The sequence below is a fragment of the Ochotona princeps genome, chromosome 24 (genome assembly GCF_030435755.1).
Source record: "Ochotona princeps isolate mOchPri1 chromosome 24, mOchPri1.hap1, whole genome shotgun sequence".
Taxonomy (NCBI): domain Eukaryota; kingdom Metazoa; phylum Chordata; class Mammalia; order Lagomorpha; family Ochotonidae; genus Ochotona; species Ochotona princeps.
In genome coordinates, this window is record NC_080855.1 from 26,905,496 (window position 1) to 26,932,276 (window position 26,781).

The 26,781-nt window shown below is 52.6% G+C and overlaps 1 protein-coding gene across 10 annotated transcripts in view; it reads left to right on the forward strand.

Moving 5' to 3' along the window:
- CUX1 (cut like homeobox 1) overlaps positions 1-26,781 on the forward strand; it is a 298,816-nt gene that overhangs the window by 49,694 nt on the left and 222,341 nt on the right. For all 10 annotated transcript variants that reach the window (XM_058681024.1, XM_058681025.1, XM_058681026.1 and 7 more), the window contains exon 2: positions 26,557-26,667. In XM_058681024.1, coding sequence (XP_058537007.1) covers positions 26,557-26,667 — 111 coding nt within the window. The remainder of the gene's footprint in view (positions 1-26,556; positions 26,668-26,781) is intronic.

The window sequence follows — 26,781 nt, forward strand, 5'->3', positions numbered from 1 at the left end:
GTGGCAGCCCCCAGCGAGTCTGCAGGAGGGAGTGTGCATCCCAGCAAAGGTGGGCTGGGGGTCTCCTCCTTATCACACAGTCCCCAGACCCCTCTCGCCGGCCTCATAAAGAAACAGATGGTGCGCCAGGAATAGCTCAGAAATGGCACTGGCTCCTGACTGTATAAAGAGAAGGCTGGGATCATAAAAATGTGAAATCTCCCAGGAAAGGAAAATTATTCCCTCAATGAAATATTGATGTAAGGGGAGCCTTTAAAAAAGACAAAACTCGTGAACCTGGCTTCAGGTTGTACCAACTACGCCTTAGCCTTTTGGAGAATTGTTCGTTTGAACACAAATGGAAGACACACAGACTATAAAAGCAGACTCAATCACTTTGATGCTTTCTTGGTTTTGGTGTCACATGACACAAAGAGTTTGTAGAAGAGCTGGTTTGGGAGCGAGGACAGCACAGGCTGTGACCTTGGGAGATCGGAGAGGAACGAATCGCCAGAGTTCCCCTGCCCAGTTTTGGGGTCCAAGGGATCCAGCTAAGACTAAAAGCAGAATTCTCTGTTGAAGGTCTCCTCAAACCGCAGGCACCATCCTGTGTCCAGCTGGAGCCAGCAGATATGCAAGAGGGGGTCCCTGGATGATTTGATGGGGGAGTCCCCCACAGCCCTAGTCGTTGATATTCTGGGTATAGGTGTGGGAAACGGGCCGTGCTACAGGTACCTACCTGCAGGAATAAACAATTCTTTTGAAACATCAGAAGAAGAAGGAATTGGGGGCAGTGGGGAGGGGGGTGGTTGGGAAGGCAGCTTAAGATTTATCTAGAAAGGAAGTGGAGAGGCACAGTTTCTGGAGATCTCATTACTGTCTGTCTCGCTCACCGTAATTAAAAAATGCCTGAATGATCTTAATAACACATGATTCAGCTGACAGGCACTAATTGCCCCGTATCGGGCCAAGGGAAGATGAATGTTGTCAAGAAAACCACAAGTCAGACGAGCCGATTGTCTCTGAGTCTGACACGGTGTTCCCGTGTACAGACCAGTTTTTACTGGAGCCAGTCCAGAATCCAGAGCAGCTCTCTCTACCTTCCCATTCATCTCTGCGGCGGCGGCGGCTGTGGCTGGCTGGCTGGCAGGCAGGCAGGCAGGCTGGCAGGCCCCGGTCGCTCCTGCCCGCCCGGCTTGCTCCCTTGCTCTTGCTTGTTGGCTCAGGAGCTGGGATCTGCAGACAAAATGTAAATATGTTGCCTGCTCTTATCTCAGTCCTTTTCAAAGAAAAGAAATGGGCTCCCATTCAGTGCTGAAGCCCCGGTGGGCTTGTCAATGAATTACACGGCATTTGGGAATTGATTTTCTGACGCCACAGATTTGTCAAGCGTTTCTTCTTGCCCGCTCCCCCCTCCCCCCTTGGGATCTGATGGAACCTGCAGGCCACAGGGTCATGGGGTGGGTGCTGCACCCGCTGAGAAAAGGGAACCAGTCACCCTCCTCCCCCTCACTGGGATGTCCAGAGAGCTTTTGGAGGAAGGAGGAGGGGCAGAGTGAGGCTAACTTCTGCAGCTCAGCCTCAGCCCAACTGGCGAGTCGTTCAAAGGCCTGCTTCTAATATGAAAATTCAGTTCCCAAAAGAGGCCTAGTGCCTCTGTACCCACAGGGCACTGTGGTTATCAGAGAAGGAGCTGCAGTGAAAATAGCACTCACTATTTTCACTGCAGCCCCTGCTCCCCACCCCAACTGTGCACCTGTGTGCCGCACTCTGATTGGCGGCAGGCCTGTGCCAGGGGAGGAAGCTACCTACAAAGGGGTGGGGAAACTGGGGACTGCATCTGCCCTCCACTGGTGCGGGTGGCGGGGTGCAGCTTGGTGGCAGAGATTACATAGCATCTGCCATGACAGCCTTGGTTCTGCCCTCTGATACAGCAGCCAACTGATGGAGAAGGATTGGCCATTGTGTAGCATGGTGGAGCTGGCCTCCGGCTGTGAGGCCAGGGCCTGCTGGCTGTGCAGCCAGGGCTGGGTTCTCAGAATCTGCCTACGGGCCCGGCGGCATGGCCTAGCGGCTAAAGTCCTCGCCTTGAAAGCCCCAGGATCCCATATGGGCGCCGGTTCTAATCCCGGCAGCTCCACTTCCCATCCAGCTCCCTGCTTGTGGCCTGGGAAAGCAGTTGAGGACGGCCCAATGCATTGGGCCTCTGCACCCGCGTGGGAGACCCGGAAGAGGTTCCAGGATCCCGGCATCAGATCGGCGCGCATCGGCCCGTTGCAGCTCACTTGGGGAGTGAATCATCAGACGGAAGATCTTCCTCTCTGTCTCTCCTCCTCTGTAAATCTGGCTGTAATAAAATGAATAAATCTTTAAAAAAAAAAAAAAAGAATCTGCCTAGTATCCTGCTGTTAAGTGCCCCCACCGCTGAGGAGGAGTCAGAGGAGGAGCTCAAGTGGCCAAGCAGGTTAATTGCTTTAAAAAAGGGGAACTTATCTCCTATTGGAAAGGGGCTGATAAGGCTGATACATGAATAAATAGGCACAGGCCTAAGTCAACAATCACCACTCCTGGCCATTGCCATAAGTTTTCTCTGCTGCCCGCTGTGGACCCGTGCACCCAAGGGAGCACCAGACGCACCTGGTACTGGGGGGCGAGTCCTGCTGTCCCATTTTCCTGGAGTTCCAATGGAAATTGGTCTCGACTATCAAATACTGTAACCCTCCCCTTTCGTCCCCACCTGCTATCCCTCATCCTGTGATGAAACCAGAGCCTGCCCTGTGGTCCCCCATCACGTGCACTACTTGGTGGCCACCCGCACCATCTTTTGCCCTTGAAGCTGTGTGTCCAGGCAACGCCTGACATGTAGCAAGTGTTAAGGATGGACCAAGGATGTCTGTACCTGTCCAGGAGGAATCTGCCACTGAGTCCTTCCTTGCCCTGAGCCAGTCCCCTTTGAGTGGGTGACCGTCCTGCCTGGTGACCTCCTGGCCCAGTGACCTTGCCCCTTTCTCACTGTGTCCCGCCCTCCCCTAGTTGTCCTGGGATTTGCAAAATCTGGGATAAAAGTACCCTTAGGCTTCAGAGACCTGGCTGGCTGTGTGCCAGGTTGCTGTCTGGGATCCCTGCTGTCCTTACCATGGCCCCTGGGTCACTGTGGTCGCTCCTGCCGTAAGATCTCGCCCATTTCCTCCTGTGTAGGAGGGGTACTCAGTACCCTGATGATTTTTTTGTTAAATAAAATCAAGTTATTTATATATTTATACAATCAGGGGAGTCTGCCACACATTCTGGATGCGGAATGTTGCCATCCTTTTCATCAGAATTTCTGCCAGTAATTTTTGTTTACAGTAAAAATGACTGAAATGAAACTAGCTTCCGAGAGGAGAGGTAGAAACCGGCGGCTTGCCTGAGGATTTGTCACGTGTCCATCCAGATAAAAGTCGCCTTTAGTTCGTCAAGCTGTTTCTGTTTGTTGTTCTTTAATTAGCTAATGTTACTACAGAGCCACAGAGTGTGTGCCAGAGGCTGTTTTAGAAACACCCAAGTTGGGCCCGGCCTGGTAGCCTAGCAGCTAAAGTCCTCTGCTTGCATGCACTGGGATTCCATATGAGCTGCGGTTCATGTCCTGGCTGCTCTACTTCCCTTCCAGCTCCTTGCTTGTGCCCTGGGAAAGTAGTGGAGAATGGCCCAAGGCCTTCGGACCCTGCACTCGTGTGGGAGACCTGGAAGAAGCTCCTGGCTTCGGATTGGTTCAGCCCTGGCCGTTGGCACTTGGGGCATGAATCAACTGACAGAAGAACTTTTCTCTGTCTCTTTTCTCTGTTTATCTGCCTTTTCAATAAAAATAAATATTTAAAGAAGAAGAAGAAAAAGAAACATCCAAGTTGAGGCAGCACTTGGGATGCCTGCCTCCAGGAGCAAAGTGTCTGGGGTTGGAGTCTCAAGCCTGCCCTCATGCCAGCTCCCTGCTAATGATGGGTCAGCTGCTTGGGTCTCTGCCACCTACACAGGAGACCTGGATGGAGGGAGTTCCAGATTCTGGCTTTTAGGCTGCCCCATCCCTGGGTTCTGTGGGTGTTTGGAGGGGGTAGGGCATGGATAATGTCTGCCTCTTTCTCTTTTAAGTGAACTAAAAGTGTGTGAAGGCGGTAGGCACCCCCTGGCTGTGGATTTTGCACTCTCTTTCCTATGGTTTAAGCCTTTGAGATCCTAGAAGCCTTGTACCCCAACCCCCGCCACACACACATACTCACTCACGCACTCCCAGTGGTAGTGAGCAGCTGCACTTGATCCTTGGGAGTTGCCTGAAACTGCAGATAGTCCCAAGGTCTTTTTGTGCTGGAGTTCTCCTGTAGATACATACCTATGGCAACATGTTGATGAGTTTGTATATATTAGGAGTGAGAGAGCCAGTGTTTCCATTCGACGATTCACTCCCCAAATACTTGCAGCTGCCAGGGGCTGGACCAGGCCAAGGCCAAGGTGCAGGAACTCCATCAAGGTCCCTTGCATAGATCTAAGGACCTGAGCTGTCATCCGCTGCTTCCCAAGCAAATGAATAGGAAGCTGGATGGAAAGCCGAGTTGGGTCTCCATCCCAGTCACTCTGGCGCTCCAAAGAGGCATCTTGACTTGTTGTACCACAGTGCCCACCCTTGTGACCACTGATACAAAGTAGGCCCGGGAAGAGATCAGCAAGAAGCAATCCTAAAGGACTGCAGTACCTTGGGTCGATAGCCGAGATAGCTGTAAAATGCCTCCTGGGAAGGTAGTGTATACAGTGTGATGCCTCTGGACAGTGGGCTGTTGGTGTCCTCGGGGAGGATGCGACAGGGTGGTTGGGATTTTTAGCATGTGATGAAGAGTGGTATGCAGTCTGCAATTTACTAGTTACCCTATTTCTGGAATTCCCACATTTTTGGACTTATGTGATGTGGTGGATCATAGAAAAATCAAGGGTAGATGCTGGTGCGGTAGCCTGATGGCAAAAGTGTTCACCTTACATGTGCCAGGATCCCATAGGGGCACTGGTTTGTGTCCCGGTAGTTCTAATTCCCATCCAGCTCCCTGCCTATGGCCTGGGAAAGCAGTAGATAGAGGATGGTCCAAAGCCTTGGGACCTGAGTCTGCATGGGAAACCTGTAAGAGGCTCCTGGCTTTTCTATCAGCTTAGTTGCGGCATTTGCTGCCACATGGAGAGTGGGAAGTAAACCAGTGGGCAGAAAATCTCTCTGTCTCTCCTTCTCTCTGGAAATCTGCCTTTTCAATAAAAATAAATAAATCTTAAAGAAAGAAAAGAAAAAGACAAGACGAAGGGCTGAGAAACCTTGGGGAGGTTGGGGGAGAATCACTGCTTTCATTTTCAGACAGGGTGGGGAGGGCCTCCTGTGCCAGCCGCCTGGGGCCGCCTGGGACGAGGAATTGGCTAAGCTCTGCGGGGTTGGGGAGGGGGGGAAGGTGAGGGCCACAGGCCTGTGATTATCAGTATCCGGGATTACCCGGGATTACAGATCATTGTGTTTCATGTTTGTTTTTGTTGTTTTCTCTTCCTCACCCCCCAATTTTTGGGCACTCCAGTGCACTACAGATCACTGAATTTAGTGTAGAAGATGCTTAATGCTTTACTTGGCACTTGGGTGGGTATTTGCACAGTGACACCACCAATGTTGGATAAACAGGGGATTTGCCTTAATGAGCTCGTCAGTGATTTGAAGCCATCTTCCTCCCTTGCCTTCTGGAATCCCAGGCTCCAGTCTGCATGGTTTTGGTGTCGTACCAGGCGCAGCCGCTGACTGTGGGACACGAAGCTGCCTTCCTGCCGGGCGTCCCTGTGTGCAATGCCCTTGCTCTCCTGTACCGTTCAGGTGCAAGGCTCTCCATGCATCCCTGGAAGCACCTCTTCCCGTGATTTTTTAACATGTGAGCCTTTTGGGTGACCAACATTTGGAGGTGTGTGTCCTTTGCTTGGAGGCTGGGGGCATTTGGTAATTGAGGGACAGGGTGCTCTGATCAGGGCTGGGCGTGGCCCAGCCTCACACTGAGAGGTTGGCAGGCCGGAGGGGGCATGAGGTGAGTGCCAGGCAGCCCCTCTGCAGTGAGAAGCAGGGGTGTTCACAACTTGACTGCCATGCTGGTGTGTGTGGGAGAGGCAGTTCCTAAGGATAGGGAGGGGGAGAGGAAAGAGACAAAAGGTGGAGGCATTGGACCAGGCTGCCCTCAGTCACAGTCTGGCCTGGTCCTTCAAGGCCTAGCCGCTCTGCATGGTGACAGAGGTGGCCCCCATAGGCCACCATGTCTCATGAATTCACCAGTGAATATTAATGTCTTGACGGCCATGTCTCCCAATGAGGCCGTGACTTAAACCAGTGACAGCGCTGCCTGGTGCTCGGGGGCTGTTGACCATTCCGAGTTCTTGCAAGCACTCATGCCTCACACGCTCATGGGGGCAGATGCCACCATCAGTGCCATTCACATGGAAGAAATTCAGGCCCAGGGTTCCATGGCTGGCCCCAGGGAAATGGCCAGCAGGTCTGGAACTCCCCCTAGGGCAAGCTGGTCCCAGGGTCTCATGCTGCTGGTACGGAAGTTGCTGGGGCCTCTCTGGATCTCCTTTTGGACCCCAATGGTGGCCCTGCAGGGACTACCTTCTAGGGGGTGCCCATGGCAGTAATGGGAAAAACCTATGGGCCACTATTCCTGCTAAAGGCTCTAGCACGTGTACCAGCGTGGGTGTGTGAGTTCCCAGATGCCAGGTCTTATCTGCCTCCCACACAGCCTCGTGGGAGCCACAGTGCTGTGCTCCAGTAACTGGGCCTGAGTCAGGCCCAAGCCAGGGACCAGGAACTGCATCCAGGTCTCCCATGTAGGTGGCTGGGGTGCTGTGCCATGGGGAGATTCTAGGAGGGACAGCCCCTGACTAGGGTGTGGCTGAGGTCCAGGTGCTGTCACTGTCCCTCCTGCAGTGGACAAAAGCCTCCTGCTGCTATCCACTCCACTGTCCTCTTTCTCTGACTTGGGGGTTCACCAGGAGGGTAGGGAGCACCGTGTGTGCTGGTGCCTGCTGAATCCCCTGAGTGCTGACGGTGCCTAGGCTAGAGCCCCTGGGCTAAGGGGCGGGGATGCTCCTGACATCCTCTGGGATCTGATTGCTCAGATGAGGTTTCTTTTGCTCAGATGTGGAATGCGAAACTGCATCCTCCAACTACAGCGATGACAGTGAGCTCCTCTTTGCTGGGGGTGAGGTGTCCTGGGTGCAAATATGGCGCGGAAGACAGGGGAGATGAGGATGTTTGGGGTCAGAGCCTACCATCAGCCAGAACCCTCTGCTCTTCTTCTGTCTCTCTTGGGGTCACCCCTGGCTGAGAGCCCACCAACAACCTGTCCCAGGGGCAGGAGTTAGGGAGTGAGGAAAAAGTTCCCAGCAAGACTCAACCCTAGATTTGTTACAGGGATCAAGGTTAAACACCATATGATTTTTTTAAAGGTTTATGTGTTTATTTGAAAGGTAGAATCATTGGGGGTGGGGGGGAGAAAGATCTTCTGTATACTGGCTCACTTCTCAAGTGGCCACAACACCCAGGGCTGGGTTAGGCTGAAGCCACGAACTAGGGACTCCATCCTGATGTGGGATGCCTGCATTGTGGGCAGTGGCTTCATCCACCATGCCACCATGCCAACTCCTCGCCTTACATTCTCAAGCTGCTGGTTTTGTGGGTCAGCACGGGACAAATTGGCAAGTTCCTTTTATAAAACAGGTGAAGGTTGGTGCCAGAACAGCAAGTGGTTTCCGCTTAGGCTATTTTCAGGCCCTGCTCGAACGCAAATTTACCTGCATGTGTTGTGATATTTGTTCTCACTGCCGTCTCATCCTCAGGTACTTAGTACACGGGATGGGTTGACCTTGACCCCTTCTGTCACTGTGGTGGCTGGCAGTGTCTGCCGCTTCCCACTTCACACGCCAACATGAGATCGTTTTTATTTCTGAAGTGTGGTTTGACATTGTTTGGGCTGTTGCTTGCTTCTTATTTTTAACTTTTCTGTTGTCACTTAAGTAGGATGTCTTCTCAGTGTTAGATCATTCAGCAGAATTTTTTGTGGGGGGCTATGACTTTTGCATTGCATTGTGAATGCCTTCCTAGGGTGACATCTCTTAGCATCATTATGGAGGCCATAATTCTGTTCCCAGAGACATTTAGTTATCATTTGTAGACACCAAAAGTGCTCTTCTTTAATCACTGAATTTTAAAAAAAAGATTTACTTGTGTATGTGTTTTTAATTTGAAAGGCAGAGCTAAAGAGAGAGGAGAGACAGATCTTCCATCCGTTGGTTCATTCTCCAAATGGCTGCAATGGCCAGAGCTGACCTGATCCAAAGCCAGGAGTCAGGAGCTTCTTCTGAGTCTGCTACAGGGGTGCAGGGGCCCAAAGACTTGAACCATCCTCTACTGCTTTCCCAGACTGTTACCAGGGAGCTAGATCCAAAGTGAAGCAGCCAGGACCTGAGTCAGCACCCATATGGGATGCCAGTGCCACAGGTGGAGGGTAAACTTACTATGCCACTGCACTGGCTTTCTCCTCAGTCAGTCTCTGAACTTCAGCTCAGAGAGGCTGCCATCTGGAGTCTGAGATTGAAGCTCCTGACTCAGTGCAGGGCGCTATGGGAACCTGGAGAAAAATACTCCAGCCCCTGCCTTCCTAAGACCATGCCTGGCATGGTCACGAAAAGAAGCATTGATAACCTGGACACTGGTTGAGAGTTGCTGGGGCCAGGGGGTGGTGCTGGCTGGTGTAGGAGGTCAGCCAGGGAAGGCGTTGGAGGCAGTGCCATTTGAAGTTGAACTTGAGATTGTAGGGTTGAGGTAGCACCTTGAGGACAGTAGCCCTTTATTTCCTGACAGGTATTCAAGTGAGCAATGACTTTCAAACCCAGAGAGGTGAGATGATGCCTGCCTGTGTCTGCTGCGGATTCCTGTGTGCCGGACTTCACTTGGTGTCCTGTTGGGTTGCCTGTGAGGCATTGCTGTCAGCTGGGGTCCTCCTGGCTGCTGTAGCCCTCAGGGGTGGATCAGTTCCTGTCTTGGCTTTCCCCTCTCCCCGCCCCAAATCAAATCCTTGTTGAATGACTCTAGTCCCAGGAGCATCTTTTTTTGTGTGTTTGCTCGGAGAACTTGGCAACATTACAGACTCATCCTTGCTGTGCGTTGGCGGGCGGCAGGCTGAGGGGCTGTGGCCAGGAGCCATGTGCTGGTCACCCGTTCAGGTGTCAGCGTTGCTGCTTCCCGTCTTGCGTGATGAGGTAGCACAAAGCTTCAAGCACATTTTGGTTAAGATGACACAAGCCGCTGTTAGGCGACAGCAGCTTCCATCATTGGCAAGACCATGTCTTCTACTGGATGTGGTGTTCCAGGCTAACTGTGGACATCCAGGACAGAGAGGCCCACTTCCACCTGGGGCTGTCACAATGGGCCAAAGCAGATGGGCCCGTCGGATGGAATGATATCCGCAGCCTGCCAAAGCCTGTGGATATATTTCACAAGGATGTAGCATTCTATTAAAACATAATATTGAAAAGTCCTCTCCCTTCTTGACAGTCTGCTGCTAACGCTTATGCATCCAAGCTGAAGTCAGTTAGAACCGGTGCCCTTTGCCCAAAGGCTTCTTCCCCTTGCCTTTTTTTTTTGCCCCCTCACAGAATTTTGTGCTGCTACATCTGTTTTTTTGTTTGATTAGGCCCTACAAGGAAATGGGGTAAAACTGTATTTAAATGTTCACACTGTTAAAGGGCGTAGAGGTCTGCTCTGCGCGCCTCTCCTAGACTCCAAGATGGAAGACAGGAAAAATTCACTTGAGTAATTATTGACAATTAAAACCAATGGGGAGAATGTCTCCAGAGCCTCCCCTCTCATTCCTACTGCAGACTGCCGGCCAAGGTGAGCCGTAGGCCCAAACATGGCTGGTCTGCTACATTCCTGGTGCAGGTTGTAGATTTCATCATTCACTCACACCGTGAAATGTTGGTTGATGATATATTTTGTTTTCTGATAGAACAACGCTAATGTACCCTTTCTTTGAGATCCCTTTTCAAGTTTTAATCTAGTAAACAGAACCACATGTGAACTAATTTCCTTTGGCCTGGAAAGTTCTGGAAGCACTTGTTCTGGGATGGTGGAATTGAGCATGTAGGCCAGCAACATGGGGGACTCTGAGTTGGGTGTGTGTCTTGGCCACAGGCGATTCCCCTGCCTGTCACATATGGCTTGTGTACTCTGTGAGTCGCTGGTATCTTTTTCGGGGCTGAAAGTTTGCCAGAGACCCTGATAATGAAAAGTAGAGAGGCCCTGCTGTGCCCACTGTGGGCAGAGAGGTAGGCACGGGGAGACCTCCAGCCAGCTCACACTCCTGGCCTGTCCATTGGCTGGGTTCGTCACCACGAATCAGCTGTTGGGACAGGGATTGTCAGCACTATGTAAATGAATGGAGAAGGGAAAGTGCGTCTCATGCAGATCATTTCTATGTAGATAATTTGCCACAAAAATTTATACTGCAGTCCTTAAAACCTTCGGAGATTTAGTCTGTCTCGGGAAAGGTGATTTATACGGTATTAAAACACTTTTTATGTCCCAGTCCTTTAGATTTAATGTTTATTGCCTATAAAAATGAAATCTTCTTGTGGATATTTAAAAGTTTTGGTGCTGGGTGAAATATAGATTGAAGTTAGACTCGGAAACGTTCTGGAGATGTTGTAAATAAGTGGCAAACCTCCTGATCCCAAGTCCATACTGCAGCCGCCTGGGCCTTGGCTCTGCCTTGCACACCTGGAAGACTGCGGGGGTGCAAGTGTCTCGTCGCCATGGTGATGCTGCCAGGTAGGAGGACGTCTTCAGTGGGGGATTGTGTCAGGTTCTTTTAGTTAGCTCCCAAGTAAAGAACAGTTATAACTGCTCGGGAAGTCACTGCATGTGCAGCCGGGGTTTCATTCAGATCCGTAGGACCTGAGCTGGAAACAATGCCATGTGCATTGACAGCGTCATGCCAAGTGCAGAGCCGTTGCTGGGCTCTCGTGGTCCCTTCTGGCACCAGCGGCAGGCTGCAGGTCTGGTCTTCCACAAATTGTCTTCACCTAGAAGCAAGCCTGATTGGACTGTCAAGCCCCAGTGGAGTATCTGCAACCCTAAGAATGCCTTGCCCAGCCTGGCCCACCCAGACACTCGCTCACTCAGCTTTTGCAGCTGCTGGCCACCCACTCACACGCTGTTACAGGAGCCTTGCTGGGCCACCTGTCCCAGCTATATTCTGGGTAGCTTCACAGAGATGCTTATAGAAATTGTATGGGAAACGTTTTCCCTGTAGGCTTACAGATCCCCCAGAAAGGCAGCAAACCATCATCTACTGTGTGAGCCTGGGCCAGGGTGCCCTTGCTTGGGCTGAGGTGCTGGTTCCTGTCTCAGGCCTGGAGGGGCCAGGAGAGGTGTTTGCCCAACAGGCAAGGGCTTGGCAAGCAGTATGAGGTGACTGCCCCAGCTTTGCAAGGGCGTTCCTTGGGGATGATGAATCCAGTGAGTCCCAAGACTGATGCCCTGGCGAGGCCCTACCCTCAGAAGCTGTCACGGGGCTTGAGTTCTCTGCCAGAATCAGTGACAAGATGATGGTGTTGGCCTACCTCCTGTGGGGGTGACCACAGTGGCAGGATGTGAGGGCACACGTAGGTTATCGGAGTCCGAGGCTCTAGGCCTCAGCTCCGGCTGCTGTCAGCTGTCACCGACTGGAACTGCAGGCAAGGCAAGTTGTAATGGAGAAAGTTTGGAGGTAGGCAGCAAGGAGCAGGCAGTGGCCCACACAGAGTGTGAGGCTCATGTTGTCCCATCACAGTCAGCGTTGCATAGGAAAAGCTAGCTCTGCTCCTCTGCCCTCCACAGCTCTGTACGCTCAGAGGCACTCTGGGCTCACCCTGAACCCTGCTCTGCCAGCTCCAGCTGTGCCCTCCGGAAGGGACATGGGCATGCAGCCTTCTCAGTGACGCCCAGGCCCACAGCCACGGCGTCTACCAGTATTTTAGGTATAAAGCAGTTGTTGCAATTAATTCCAAGTCTGAAATGTGACAAATTCTCAGTCATGGACTTAACAGGTGTCCGATGAGAAAAAAAAAATTCACTTGATTAAAAATAAATCTGGGAATAAGACTAGAAGCCTGGAGCCATTGTGTCCCCAGCAAGCTCTGTAGCAAGTTGTCTTGCCATAGAGGATTTGCGTGCCCTTTGAATTTTCAGGGAAAGTACGCGTTTGTGCTGGAAACAGATATCCTGCCGTCTCCTGCATAGCCAGCTGACAGCCTGAGTGACAGACACATGGCTGCTTGGAGGTCCTGGGGCTGCTCTGCAAAGTCCCCGGGCCCATTACCTGCAAGACAGCATGCCATCACTGGGTTTCCGGAACGCTGTGTATTTCAGTCTGTTTCTGATGTAGTCTCAAACTCCGTATGCCCATCCCTGACCTCGTCATAGACTTTGGGCCTTCTGTGAGTCAGGTTAGTCCATCGAGAGTGAGGAGATGAGAGCAGGGCTGTGTATGTGATGTCCGAGGTGAAGTGCTGAGTGCATGAGATTGCTAGCAATGAACACTGAGTCGGCCTGTCTTCTTTTTCTTGGTGCAAATATCACCACATGGGTACACACTCAGCCTCAGTGACCTCACCCCACCTCCCCCATGTGTGGCACAACTGGTCCCCAGGCCCCCTGCTGGCTTAGCTACAGCAGTGAGAGAGGCTGAATGAGCAAGAACTTCCTCCTAGTGCGGTGGCCTTGAGGCTTTGCCCGTTGGTGTGTGTGTGTTTCTACAGACTCCCTGAGTGCCCACTCTGTGTGTAAGGAGCAAAAAGATGGATTTCATCAGTAGCTTTTGTGAAAATCCAACAAAACCAAACATCCATATCCCAGCCTCACTGCGGTGGCTGCGTCTGCAAGGAACTGGCCGCCTCCCTCTGACCAGCGGTAGTGGGGGGTCCCGCTGCCCCACAAGGCCTTTCTGGCAGCCTGAGGGAATCAGGGATCCAGCAGGCTGAGGTCTCTACAGGAGGAGCAGATGCACTTGGGGGACGGGGAAGCCCATTCCCTTGCTTTTAAACCACAAGCGCCTTTTGATAACTAGTAACATTGGCAAGCAGAGTGATTGAAAACATGTGAGAGGTAACTGGATCTAAGTTGCAAGTAGTAAGCATTTGAGAAGTTTTCCCCAATGTAAAAGTTACTCTTTAAGAGCCTTAAACTAATAAAAACAAGGAAATTCCATGTTACGGCTGCCACTCGGCCTTTCCATTTTTATTCCAGAAGTCAGATTTGACAGGTCAGCTGCCGACTGGCTCGGGGAGCCCAGCGAGCGTTTACAGCAGGGCGCCGGGAGCGCGCGCGCTGGCAGCTGTGGTGACGCTGTTCCATGCCAGGCTCATAATTCCATTTTAGTAGATCCTATTTTCTCGTCTCGAAGCCGCTTCCTGTATTTATTTTATTTGCTGAAGCTGGTTCAGGATTCTGTTAGATTTCAATTCTTGTTTCTTTCCTGTGTCTTGATGTCATTGCAAACTTTATCCCATGGCCCCCTTCTCTTATTAGGTGTTAAGGTTTGACATGTCACGGTGTGAGCCTGTCCCCTGTCTTGTCCTGTCCCACCCGTGGCCTCTCCACTGAGCTGCAGAGTGGCCTGCTGGTGGTCCCTTCTCCCTCTAATCTGGTCTCCCCACTGCTAGTACAGTGAGCTCTCCAAAGCCTTGCTGCCAGTCCTAGCCAAGTCCATGTTCACAGCCTCTGCTTGGTGCCTTCTCACAACCACCCGTCTTCCTGGATCTACCTCCTTCCTCCCTTAGTGACCTAGTAGGTATTGAGTGACCACTGTACCAAAGACCCCAGCCTTTCGCAGTTGCTTATAAATAGGACAGTAGCCACCTGCAGGCCCTGCCCCTAATCCTGGTTGGGAGGTGGTAGTGAAGGGAAGGTGTATAGAAAGCGCCTTGGCACCTTCCCCTCCTATACTCATCCTGAGCTTACAGTGACGGGTGCAGGTGCAGGAAACCCTGGGTGGTCGTGGTCAGCTGCTGTGCCTCCTGAGCATGGAGGCCTGCGTGGTAGAGTGGGCACCGTGATGTCCTGACGGATTTTCACGGGGATTAAAAACAAAGGGCGCCAAGGATGAGTTGGTAAACAGCACTGCAGCTGTCTCTGTGGCCTCTGCCCATTCTCTGCCTTCTGGAATCTTCCTGCCCTCCTCCTCTGACCCACATGAAGTTCCCCTCATCTTTCATATTTTTGAAAAGAATTTTTTTTTTCTAAATTTGTTTGAAAGAATTACAGAAAAGGGTGAGACAGAGAGCTCTTCTATCCACTGGTTCGTTGCCCAAATGGCTGTAACAGCCCAGGCTGGTCCAGGCCAGTCAATCACCACAAACTTCAGCCGGGTCTACCCCGTAGGTTGCAGGGGTCCCAACACTTGCGTCATCTCCCACTGCTTTCTCAGGCACATGAGCAGGGGACTGGATAGGAAGTGTTGCAGCTGGGACTCAAACTGACGCTCATATGTGGTGCTGGCATTGTAGGCAGCGACAACTTGCTCCTCCACAATGCCAGTTCCCTGTCCCATCCTTAAGCCCGCTTACTTGTACCCTTTCGGTGAAGTCTTTCTGGAGCCTCCCAACAGGAAGTCATCCTTCTCCACTCCATCCCCAGGGCATCTTGGTTTTGTGGAATTATTTGCCCAACTGTAAGCTCTCAAATGCCAGTGCTGTAGGTTGGCTGTTTCATTTCCTGGCCTGCTCGCTCACCTGCAGCCAGCTCCACAGGGTCTCAGTCTTGAACCGACCAGGGCTGGGTGGGAGCAGAGGTGTCCCTTGGGAGAGAAGCCCAGGGCTCCTACCAGCCTGACACACTCCTTCTCCCGTATCTCCATTTGTGTTCCTGCCACACAGACCAAGGTTTCGGTTTTGGCCACTGCCTGTGGTTTTCTCTGTTCTACAGAGACGTGGAAGCCCATGAAGCCAGCCGCTTAGGATGGGGGATGCGGCTTAGGGAGGGAGAGTCAAGCAGGAAGTTTTTTGTTTCAACCCCTGTGAAAGATCTTGTTGAAAGAGGCATGGGGGCATGCACTCCTGAAGCAGGCACAGACCTCGGTGGGTGCTTTCTGGTTTTGATGACCGCAGACATTTTGATTTTAAACATTTCTTTATTTGAAAGGCAGAGAGAGGAGAGAGAGAGCTTTTCCATCTGCTACTTCACCCCACCAATGGCTGTAGCAGGAGCCAATAGGGCCAGGAAGTCTGTCCTGGCCTCCCATATGGGTGCAAGGGCCTGAGCACTTTTCCAGGTGCATTAGCAGGGAGCTGCATCACAGTAGAGCAGCCGGGATTCAAAGCAGCGCACTGCTATGGGCTGTGATGTTGCCAAGTGGCGGCTTAATCCTCTGTGCTGCAATGAATAAAGGTCTTGATTGTCCTTCTAGCTCAGTGGCAGGTTTCTTTACATGCCTGTGGCCTAGCGTGGTAATACCCCTGGTGGCATAGAGGGCAGAGGCACAGGCAGGTGCAGCCTCATTACACTCAGCTAAGCATGCCTCGGTGCCCATGCTGCTCTTAGCTGGGACTAAGTGAGGAGCCCAGCATTATGTTACCAGGAGTAACCGTGGCTTCCTACCTGTGATGGACATGGGCAGGGACAAGCCTGACTTGCTCTGTGCATCTTCCTCTGATGCTGTGTGGGCAATATCCCAGCCTCCTGGGCTCTGAGTGCTCATGCTGAGATGTGAGGGTCCCTCGGGAAGACAGAAGAGTTGCAACGCAGAGAAAACGCGGGGCCTGGAGAAAATGTCGTTCCTGAGCCAAAACAAGTGAGTCTGATAGAGAAAAATGGCCTCGACGTCTGTGTAATTAAGAACTGACGCTCAGAGTTAGAGGCAAGCAGGTGATGAGGACTTGAACTTGGAGCAGTCACAAAGGGATTGGAATGTTTTGTCATCAACATGAATTTTCTGCCTCCAGGAGCCATCCCCTGTGGGACACAGAGGAGAGAAGAGGGTGCACAGGCCCTGCCTGGGTCCCCCGGGCGTGAATTAGCATCTAGAGGCACTTGTTTGCACTTCCTTATCATTCAGAGTAGGTTTGAAACATAGCAGTCCGGCCTGGCATTGTCGCCTAGCGGCTAAAGTCCTCACCTTACATGCACCCCGGGATCCTATACAGGCACCGGTTCGTGTCCCGGCTGCTCCACTTTCCATTCAGCGCCCTCCTTGTGGCCTGGGAAAGCAGTCAAGGACGGCCCGAAGTCCTGGGACCCTGCACCCATGTAGGAGACCTGGAAGAGGCTCTTGATTCCTGGCTTTGGATTGGCACAGCTCTAGCTGTTACAGCCACTTGGGGAGTAAGTGAGTGGATGGAAGATCTTCCTCTCTGTCTCTTCTTCTCTCTGTACATCTGACTTTCCAATACAAATAAATACATTTAAAAAATTTAAAAACACGGTAGCAGTTGATCTTGAGTTAAAAATCCCCTGCACCCCAGATATCTTTGAAAAGGTGCTGGCCAGGGTGGAGAGTAACTGATGGCTGGAGTCGCTGTTCTGCCGCCCACAGTGGGCAGCCAGGCAGGAGTATTTCTGGGCAATCTTTGCCTGCCCAGGTGCCCTTGGGTCTCCCATCACGCAAGGTGGAGGAGATAAATGGCCCCTTTGAGATACTGCCTCTGCTCTTGGCTCCGGCACCATGTCTCACAGCCTGACCTGTTGATGCCCAGCACCCAGGTTTCCTGCTAGCAGCCTGCAGTCCTGGTGCCCGGAGAGAATGCTTGGGGCACTCACGCTTTCCACCCTATGAGAGCCACTCTGTGGGGCCATCTGGCCAGCAGCAGCTCTCTGCCAACGGTGGCGTGTTGTCAGCTTTGCCCGCTCAACACAGCCCTGAAAAGCTTGAAAACTGGCTGCAAAAACAAGACGTCTCAGCTGATTCAGAGGCCTGACCCAAGCACTGTCGTGGTCCTGCCCTGTGCTGTGGACAGGTGTCTTTCGGCGGTTTCTCCAGGAGCTGTTCAGTGTCTCTTAACTTTTACTTACAAGTCTCTAGCAAAGACATTTGAAGAGCTTTTTTTGAGTCTTTATTTGCTAATTAAAATGTGAGAAGGGAACACAGCCACAGGTAGAGTGCTAGTGCGAGGCACAGCTGTGATTAACAACAACAACAGAAAAAACAACAGACACCAAGTCCAACAGTTTCCGAATGAGGTTACCAGCACTTCACCTGTGGCTGCGATCTCTCGGAGCTCTCACCAGCCAGCCAGCTCTCTCACACACAAGCCCGCGGCATGCGGAGAGCAAGCAGGGTGGGCAGCAGATTGTGTCGCACCAGGGAAGCCAGTGAGGCGGGAGGGAAAGACAGAGGAGGCCGAGGGAGGCCCCGAGGATCACTGGGGAATGGCTGTGCGCATGTCTTGTCCTTGGGGCAGCCCGGCTCCCTGAGAAGCTGGGGCTAAGCGAAAAGGACGCCTGCATTGCATTAACCAGTACTAATTGCAATCCTTGTTGTTGTTAGGGAAAAATCTACTCTGATGGCAAAAACACTAAGCAGCCAGCTGCCCACTATGCCCAGGGACCCCCAAAGTGTCTCTGTCCTGGCACATGCACGCTGGGTGGTTTGTTTTGCTTCCCAGCCTGGGTCTACGCTTGGCAGATGTTTGTGGCTGGGGCAGCCCCAACAGAGAGCAGGAGACTGAGCGAGTGAGTGAGTGAGCTGCAGGGTGGTGGATTGGCTTTGGCCGCCAGCACTTTCCCAGAGAAATGGAGAGAAGCCCTTGCCAGAGTAGCTGGTGCCCTAACAAATTGATTCCTGCCAAACAATAGAAACAAATATTTTCAACAGACAGAAATGTTGGCTCCCAAAGTGTTCAAATTAAAGGCTTATTTCTGAAACAAATACTTGGGGAGGAAAAACATTTTTACCAGTGTAGATGAGATCAGAGTTACTCCTTTTGGCAGGGGCATAATTATTTTGAGATTAAAACACAACGGTTTCCCTGTCCCTGCCTCGTTTTTGGCTGATGGCCTGGCCCCCAATTTCCTGCAGAAAGGAAAGTGCGTTTGGCCTGGAGCGGAGGGAAGACGCAGCAGTACTGTTTGGCTCCAAAGCCTCAGCTTTGGGGCCACCCAGAGCTGGATTCTAATCCTGGCGCCACCTGCACCAGCATGATTTGGGCAAGGCCTGTCAGTTGTGTAAGCCTCAGGGGTTCCCCCTCTTTTTGACACCCCCCCACCCAGTCTGTGAGATGAGTTAGCAAGAGCCGCTTCCTCATGCTTCCTTGATCTGACCTCAGGACCCCAAGAGTCATTCTCAAGCAGCACCATTCCCCAAAACATTCGGGACAGGTGGAATGGGCTTTGCACCTGCAGACAGAGTTGCCACGCATCGCTGCTGAGCTCCAGAGGTGTGGAGTTTACCTCACACTGCCGTAGACAACTAACTGAAGGCTGGGTTTCTACATGGTGCAGTTCCAATCTTGGATGTCATTCCATGTCCCAAGATCAGTCATTCGTCTGTTGGGTGAGTCTGTGTGAAATCTTGGAGATCTTTACCTGTTCCAGGTATGGCAGTGCGTCTGCAGCCTGTCCTTTCTGAGGTTCCCATTCTTCCCAACAGTATGTTGTCCCAAACCGCAAAACAAGATCAACCAGGACGTCTGTCAGCAGGGACAGGTCATACGCATGTAGCTCCTGTGTCTCCCCAGCTGTGAGCTCAGGACATGTAATCCTGGGGCTGCTTCTTACCTGGTTGATCCAAGGCCCATAGGAGGGGTGGTGTTAACAGCAGACCGTAGCTTCTAGGCCCCCTCTGTATCCCTTAGGGTGGGCCCTGCAGGAGAAGGTGGATGCTGAGGACCTGGAGGAGGGGAAGGGCAGAGACCCAGAGAGCAGAATAAGAGACCCACCTGAGGAGATGGGCAGAAAGTCAGAGAACCCAGACAAACACAGGTCACCAGATACCAAGAACCACACAGCAGATGGCATGGTGGAGTTGCACGTGTGGGGGGGGCCAAGGTTGCCAATAGTCGAAGAGTGCACAGGGAGCCAGATGTGTCTGCATGGTTGAGACTGGCAGGCAGCATTTCTGGCTGCTTTGAGGTGCAGTCAAAAGAGAGCGGTCCAGCATCAAGAATTCCATGTGATGCCATTCAGTAGTAGGGCACAGCTGTCTGGGTTCGGGTCAAGAGGCACTGGCCTGCCTTTGCATCGTCTGCTTCGCCCTGAGCCTCAGTCTGTGTCACCAAGGCCTCCCCTGAACTCTGCCATCTCTCAGATCTAACCGTTGAGATGAGAGTCTAGCAGGTGTTCGCATAGTACAAGACTCCTTGGGTGCATCTGCCGTTCAAACCAAGCTCTTGGTTTTTCTTTCGATGTCGCTCTTTTCTGAGGAGCCGAGAAGAGGCTCCTGTGACAGCCCTGCTTTCAGGCGCCTCTCTCATGTACCAGTTTATTCAGTTTCATTTTCTCAGCAGGTAATGGGTACGCTTGGTCCAAAATCAAAGTTTTACGCACCCAAAATGGGTACATCTGCTTTGTCCCATTCACTCTACTTGAGTCTTCGTGTTGGTTTCTTGGGTGGGGGCCCACGCACTCAGGAACACAGCCATCCCCAGAGAGGCAGCAGGTGGGTAAGGAGTATCGATTCAGGAATATCTGGGATTAAGAGTTTCTCATTGTTTCACCTCACAGGGCCAAGAAGTGTGGCCTCGGCAGCAGCTGGACATGTGACTCCACTGCTTTGGGTGGTGGGAGGGACAATGCTGGTACTAGCATTTGGTCTCCCTGCAAAGTTGTGCCATGGGTCACAGACACGAAGGCTGAGTGTCAGAAGAGTCACTCGAGGCTGGGTCCCTGAGTGGGAACTGCAGCCCTCTCTCTCTGCAGCCCCCTCCGAGTAGTGAGCAAAAGCCAGGCATGGTCCAGGACCTGGATACAGGCCCGGTCTTTCTGTGCCCTCAGCGCCAGAAGTTCCTGTCTGTGGGGTGCAGGGAGCAGGGCCGACAGCCATGATGGATGCCTCCTGGATCCCTGAGTTAGCTGCTCACTGCCTGTGCTTAGGCGGAGCAGGAGGGCAGGTGGCCCTGGCCCCACCTTGTGGGTGAGGGGCTGACTGGAGCCCAGGGAGGGGGGCTGCATCCAGACAGTGGTGGTAGGAGCCACATGGGCAGTAGGAGGCAGGTACGTGTTCCCGGCTTGTTTGGTGGGGAGGGCTCAGGCAAGGAGGGAGTGTTTGAGCAAAGCTCTGCAGTTTCTGTGAATGCAGAAGAAAAGGCTCACAGGACAGAAGAAAAGGCATCCAGGACAGACCCCAGGGAAGAGCGGGGTACAGGTGGCTCGGACTTGAACCCTCAATGCTGCCCCCTTGGGTCTGTGTTAACTGGGAGCTGGAGATCCAGAGCAGGGATTAGCTCAAGCTGGCCTTCTCATGTCATGTTGTAGCCTGGCCATCTGGGCAGCTACCACCCCACCACACACCACACCCCAGCCCCCACCTGTCTGTGTTTGCACTCACTGTGTAGCCATTTCCTTTCCCTCCTGGCCACCTGTGGAACATATATCAGCACACACCTGTACACACACCCCTGCCTGACCTGGGTGGCTGTCAGTTATGACAGTTATGTGGGGGTCTGGTCCCGTTGTTCCATGTCTGCCCCAGTTCTTCTGGTGTCCTAGTCACTAGGCTGGTAGATCATTGTGACTCTGGAAACTGTGGGTTCCTGGATGGGAAACCCAACTCGGGCCCATGTGTGGCCTCACGGGGCAGATGGCTGCAGCCACCATCATCCAGTCTTGGAGTTGCATGGTACTGAGTCAAGAGGATGTGTGTGTGCAGAGCAGAGGATCATGTCAGCAAACCAGGTGACAACAACAAGGTCAGGCCTGGCCCCCAAGCCCCCAAGTACCTTGCCTTTCATTTCCTCACACCTCTCTGTGTTAGCAACTTGACTGTGCTATGTAGAGAGATGATAGACATTCTGCATTGATAAGTATGTGTATGTGTGCATATGTGAGAGCTGAGTATTTGTAGTAGATGTATTTTGAAGAATTGATTTAGGCATTTCTAATTGGCGTTTCCACCCACATCTTTGCACGCCTTGAATTGTACTTGGCCTCTGATCCCATGTGGTTTGTCTGTGTCCCTGTCGTTGTACCCAGGTGGCTGCTCTGCAGAGCACAGCGCACATGGGCATATTTGACAACAGCTTGGGGACCGTGTTTTGGCTTGTTCTGTCTGTCTTGCTCATCTTGCTTTCAGGTCGGCCTCATCCCCTTTACTGGAAAGCAGGCGCCTGCAGACCAGGATGGCTTGTGGGCCAGCCACCTCCCAAAGCGCCTGCCTGGTCAGAGGTGCTGGTGGCAGAATGAACTCGGGGCTGAGGTCAAGTGAGTGGATCTGGCAGGGCGAAAAAATTAACCTTGGCGGAGCACTTAGCGTGTGTGCAGCCGGCTCGAGTGCATTATCTTAATTATCTCCAGGGGCGGGAGGTCGTGCGCTCACAGCCACACAGGCTGTGAGGGTTGGGGCCTAGATTGCAGCCCCCCATTGAGTTCTCTGTGGCTGCAGAATGAAGGGTCTTGCCAGGACGGGGGCAGTGTTGGGAGGAGGCTGGTGCCTGGGCCCAGGCCCCTGACCCATTTCCAGCCTAAGCATCATCCGTGCACCCGAGTGATTCTATTGTTGGAAATGAACTGCAAATGTGCCAAGGTCTGCCCTTTGGACTCATCTTGCCATTACAGATGTTTCCAGAGGATGCGCTGTTTGATACATTTGACAGAAAATCTTCCTGGAAAGTGGCAGATGCACTAGCGCTGGATGAAGATAGAGGGGGTGAGAAGAAAAGGTCTCCCCATGCTCCCATGGTTGGCCCCAGTGTGGGGGTGCTGGGGCACACATACCTGGCTGTGTGTGGAGAGCGTGTGCTGGCCTGGTTGTCTCACCAGCTTGTCCTGGCAGGTACCGCTTTGTACACCTGGGATGGCAGCAAGTCCCAGTGGACCATTCACATCCTCGGAAGACTTGATGTCTTTGTTTCTTCCCACAGTTTCTTTTTAAATCAGCAATTAGTTTTTGGTCTCAGTCTCTCTTAAGGATTCATGTATTTATTGAAAGGAAGAGTGACAGAATGATTGTTTGATCTCCCATCTTTTGAGTCACTCCCCGCCAACCCACAACAGTTCACAGCTAGACCAGGCCGAACCAGGAGCCAGGAATTCCACCCAGGTCTCCCCCATGAGCAGCAGGGACCCAAACTTGGACCAACACCTGCTGTCTCCCAGGAACATCAGCAGGGAAGCTGGATCAGAGGTGGAGGCAGAACTGAAACCCAGGCACTGAGATAAGGCACGAGAGCCTCCCAAGGGGTGACTTTACCACCACATGGTCATTCTTAACACATTGCTTATTTTTTTTTAAAGATTTATTTATTTTTTTATTACAAAGTCAGATATACAGAGAGGAGGAGAGACAGAGAGGAAGATCCTCCATCCGCTGATTCCCTCCCCAAGTGACTGCAAGAGCTGGAGCTGAACCAATTGGAACCCAGGAGCCAAGAGCTTCTGGGTCTCCCATGCGAGTACAGGGTCCCAAGGCTTTGGGTCGTACCTTGACTGCTTTCCCAGGCCACAAGCAGGGTGCTGAATGGAAAGTGGAGCAGCCGGGACATGAACCGGTGCCTGTATAGGATCCTGGGGTGCATCAGCCACTAGGCTACTGCATCGGGCCTTCCTCCCAGCTCTTTAACCTGAGACTGGCTGGTGCATAGCTCTTTGGGTGAGCCAGCGACAGCTGTCATTTGGACAAAGGATCTACTCATCTCACTTTTCAGATTTTCCAGATGTTTTGGAGAGACAGACAGAGCTCCTGGGTGCTGGTCCATTCCCCAGATGCTCACAGTGGACAGGGCTCGGCGCCGGGGCTCCCCCCTAGGTGTCAGTCATGCAGCAGCTGGAGCCGTCTCATTCTGCCTCCCAGGGTCTGCATGGTTGGAATCGGGAACCAAAGCTGGGGACCCAATCAGACACTTTGATATGGCACGCGGGCATTTTAGCTGGCATCGTAGCTGTCAGACTTGGCTCCCCCCTCCACTGCTGCCGCCTGAGACCCAGGGGTGTCTGAGCCCATGAAGACACAGGTTCACATCGTATGTGGTAGACATATCCTGTAAGGTGTATTTTTAGAACTACATGTCTGAATTTTTTTCACCTTAGCAGAAATTTTTTTTTTTTTCAAAAGGAATACACATTGGAGTTTTACAGGTGGGTAATTCACGGGGCAAAATAGTCAAATGATGCATAGTGTAGAGGAAGGCGTGCCCCTCACCAGCCCCTCCCAGGGTTAAGTGCAGCTATAGGTCTCATGGGCCACTTTGCAGAGCCAGCCAGAGCAGGAGCCAGCAGGTGTATAGCTGTTCCCTTAAACAATGCTTAGCTTCGTTTTACACTTGGTTATTTTTGCTGAAGATTATCCTGACGATCATTTGTCCCACATGGTGTGTGTGGAACTCTGTGTGTGTGTGTGTGTGTGTGTGTGTTTTTAAACCATGGCTGAAGACTCTGCAGGTTGCCATGCCAAGGTGCTATTGCTGGACCTCGACTTTGCTTCCATTTCTCCTCCTCCTCTTCGTGTAATTCTCGTGTGTTTTCAGCTGTGGAGCTGCTCCGTGCTCCTTTAAGTCACAGCATTTCAGATCCCACCCCCCCAACCTGAAATCCCCTTCTTCACGTACTGGGATGGCTGACAGTTGGAGTACAGTCGGACTTTAGGGATAATAAAGCAGTATTTGGCTTGTGTTGAACAGCTTTCCCGTTGCGTGGTTCACACAGCCTGGGAACACTTCAGTCTCCTTCCACAGGATTTGGGGTACTCTGGTTTTCAGGTTCTCCCCCACCTCACTCCCCTAGCACACTATCAAAGATCACGAACCTTTAATCTGACTGGCCCCATCTGGGATGGTGGAAGCTCGGGTTCTTTCTCGCTGTGCCAATCTGTTTCCGAGGTGGTGGGTGGCAGCACCATGTGACATTCAGAGATCGCTGTTGGTTTCTCATGCCGGCCTGCATATGGCTGCAGGGCCCCTGGACAGGAGTGCCATGTGTCCCCACAGAGTCCTCAACTGCCAGCAGCCAGTGGTCCCGGGCACACTGACTGCAGCTCCTAGATCCAGGTGGGGCTACCCTCCTCCAGGCCACCTGTCCCCGTTCACAGACCTCATAGCTGGAGGAGCAGCTGAGGAGCCGAGGGTCCAACATACTCCAACCTGCTCCCTGCATCTCTTCATTTTCCCCTGATTTGGTGGGAAAGTGGGGTTTGGACCAGAGACCCCCCCCCTAGTTACTGCTGTACCCCCAGCACTGGGTAGCAGATGCCCACTGCCTGGCTGAGCCCTGGCCAGAGACCACCCCCGCTGCTCCTGGGGACAGAGGCAGGAGGAGGGGTCCCTGCTGAGAGAGCTGCCAGCGCTCTCAGCATTTGCGGAGTTTTCTGTGTCTGTGTGTGACTGCAATGAAACATCAACTTCTTTGCTTTTCTGTCATATTTCAATATTGGCTTTTTTCCACCCTTCCTGAAGTCTCCCTTTTTATAACTGGGTGCTGCTGCTGCTTAAATATAGACGCCTCAGTTCTCCTCCTTAGCACATTGTTTATGTTCCCGAGGAGCCTTCTGCCTCTGCTGCTGCTCGCCTCTCCCGCGCGCCTGCCCGTTTTCCCACATTGCTTCCCGTTGCTCTTTTTCCCCTGCCTTCCCTTGGCTGAGCTGGCTTTCCAATGTGGTCTATCAGAATGTTGTGTGTTTCCCTCTTTTCGGCAGTAGCTTTGACATCTGTTCTTGAATGCCAGCCCACGGTATTCTTTTGGGGGCTTGTTTGCCCAGGATGCACTCCACTGCCAGAGACACCCAAGGGGAGAGCGTGGCGTGGTGCTAGCTCTCCCCACCCACCCTGTCCTCTCCTTTTTAAAACATTCGACTGCCTTCCACTCCACTCCCCCTCCTCTTGCCCCTCACTGCTACCTCCCCCTCCATCTCCCCCCAGCAACTGCCTACACTTTCTGAGTTGACAGCATGCCGGCAGTTTGTTCCAGCTCTCTGTCGTCCTCCCTGGCTGTGGGCCACTCATAGTGGTAGCAGCGAAGCAGCTTCTCTTAGGAGGATTGAGAGCTTGGTGGCTTGTCTTACCACCAAAATGGAAAGCAGGTGTAATTTAGAGAGTTTGCAGGGGTGGGGTGGTGGAGGAAAAGACCCAGTGTGTGCCCAGGGGCACGTCTTCATCATTTGCTATTCTTGTCATTCAGCCTTTGATTGATCCAACCCTTGCTCTGTTGACTGCATCGTGGTGGTCTCCACCACTGAGTGACAGCATGCAATAGCCCCCTCCTCACTGGCCCCTGAGTTCCAGGGCAGCCTGTGCTACTGTGTCTTCAGGAAGCGAAGTGGCTCAACAGGAGAATGGTGGTACCAGCCACATGCCCCACTATGAGCCTTGGCGCACCATTCTGTACCCATCTGCTGCAGGCTGGCTTGGAGCAGATCCTTCTGGGAACTCAGCCCCCAGCTTCCAGGGCCAGGCATGAGGGGCTCTGAAGCTGTGGTGCCTGTTTCTGGTAGGTGAGCAGAGACCTCAGGCCCTGGCAGGTCCCCCTCTCAGTGGTCCCCAGAACTCTAACACCAACAGTAAACATGGCTTTGGGAATCACCACCATGTCTAGATACATTTCTGAAGAGTAGACATGACCCCACGTGACTCTGTATATTCTTGAGATCTGCCTTGTAAAGGTCCCTGTTGCAAACTAGTTCATGGTCACCACTTAGCTGTGTGCCCTGTAACAAGCTCACAATGAAAGTGAGTTGCTTGTGAGGACACAGGTTTTCAGGGCCTCAGCATCAGGATGGCCCCTGAGAGGCGCAACAGCAGTAGAGGGACAGAGCCATGGGATGCTGCCAGAGGAGGCACCTGCTAGGGACAGACATGGGGCAGCTCCAAGCAGCACGTCATTGGAGCACTGGCCTGGCTGGTTGTAGTGGAAAGAATGTGGCTGCATGTCCTGTTGTCAGAGCAGATTTAGCTGTGGCACGTGTGCATAATGCAGCAAGCTGAGCCAGTCTGCTTTCCTCAAACCTGTAGGATGGGGAGGGGAGGGGTGATACAAATGAATGTGGACCAGTGAGGGGTGGCATGGATTGGTGTGGGGTGATACAGATGGATGTGGGCTAGTAAGGGGTGGCATGGATTGGTGTGGAGTGGCATGGGTGGATGTGGGGTGGTACGGATGGGCATGGGGTGAGTGAGGGGTGGCATGGATTAGTATGGGGTGGTGTGGGTGGGTGTGGCCTGGTACAGCTGGAACTGAGCCAGCGAGGGGCGGTATGGATGGGCATGGGATAAGTGATGTATCCGATCTCCGTGGTACCCTCCTCCAGCTGCTCCTCTGGCCCAGAATGGGTAGTCGCTGGAGCCACGTGGGGTCTTTCCCCAGGGTTCTGGTCAGATGATGTGAGTGTAATGTTTTCAAAGTGCTCTCCTTTCCTCCTCGCTCCACAGAGAGAACTGGATGCCACCGCAACAGTGCTGGCGAACCGGCAAGATGAAAGCGAACAGTCGAGAAAGCGGCTCATCGAGCAGAGCCGAGAGTTCAAGAAGAACACTCCAGAGGTGAGCGGGGCTGCTGCTGAGCTCTGGTTGCAGGGGTCTCATTATTCTAGGACAGATTCAGAAGACGGGGTTGTGGCACCAAGCAGTGCTTTCCTCCCTGTCCCCAGCTCCGGC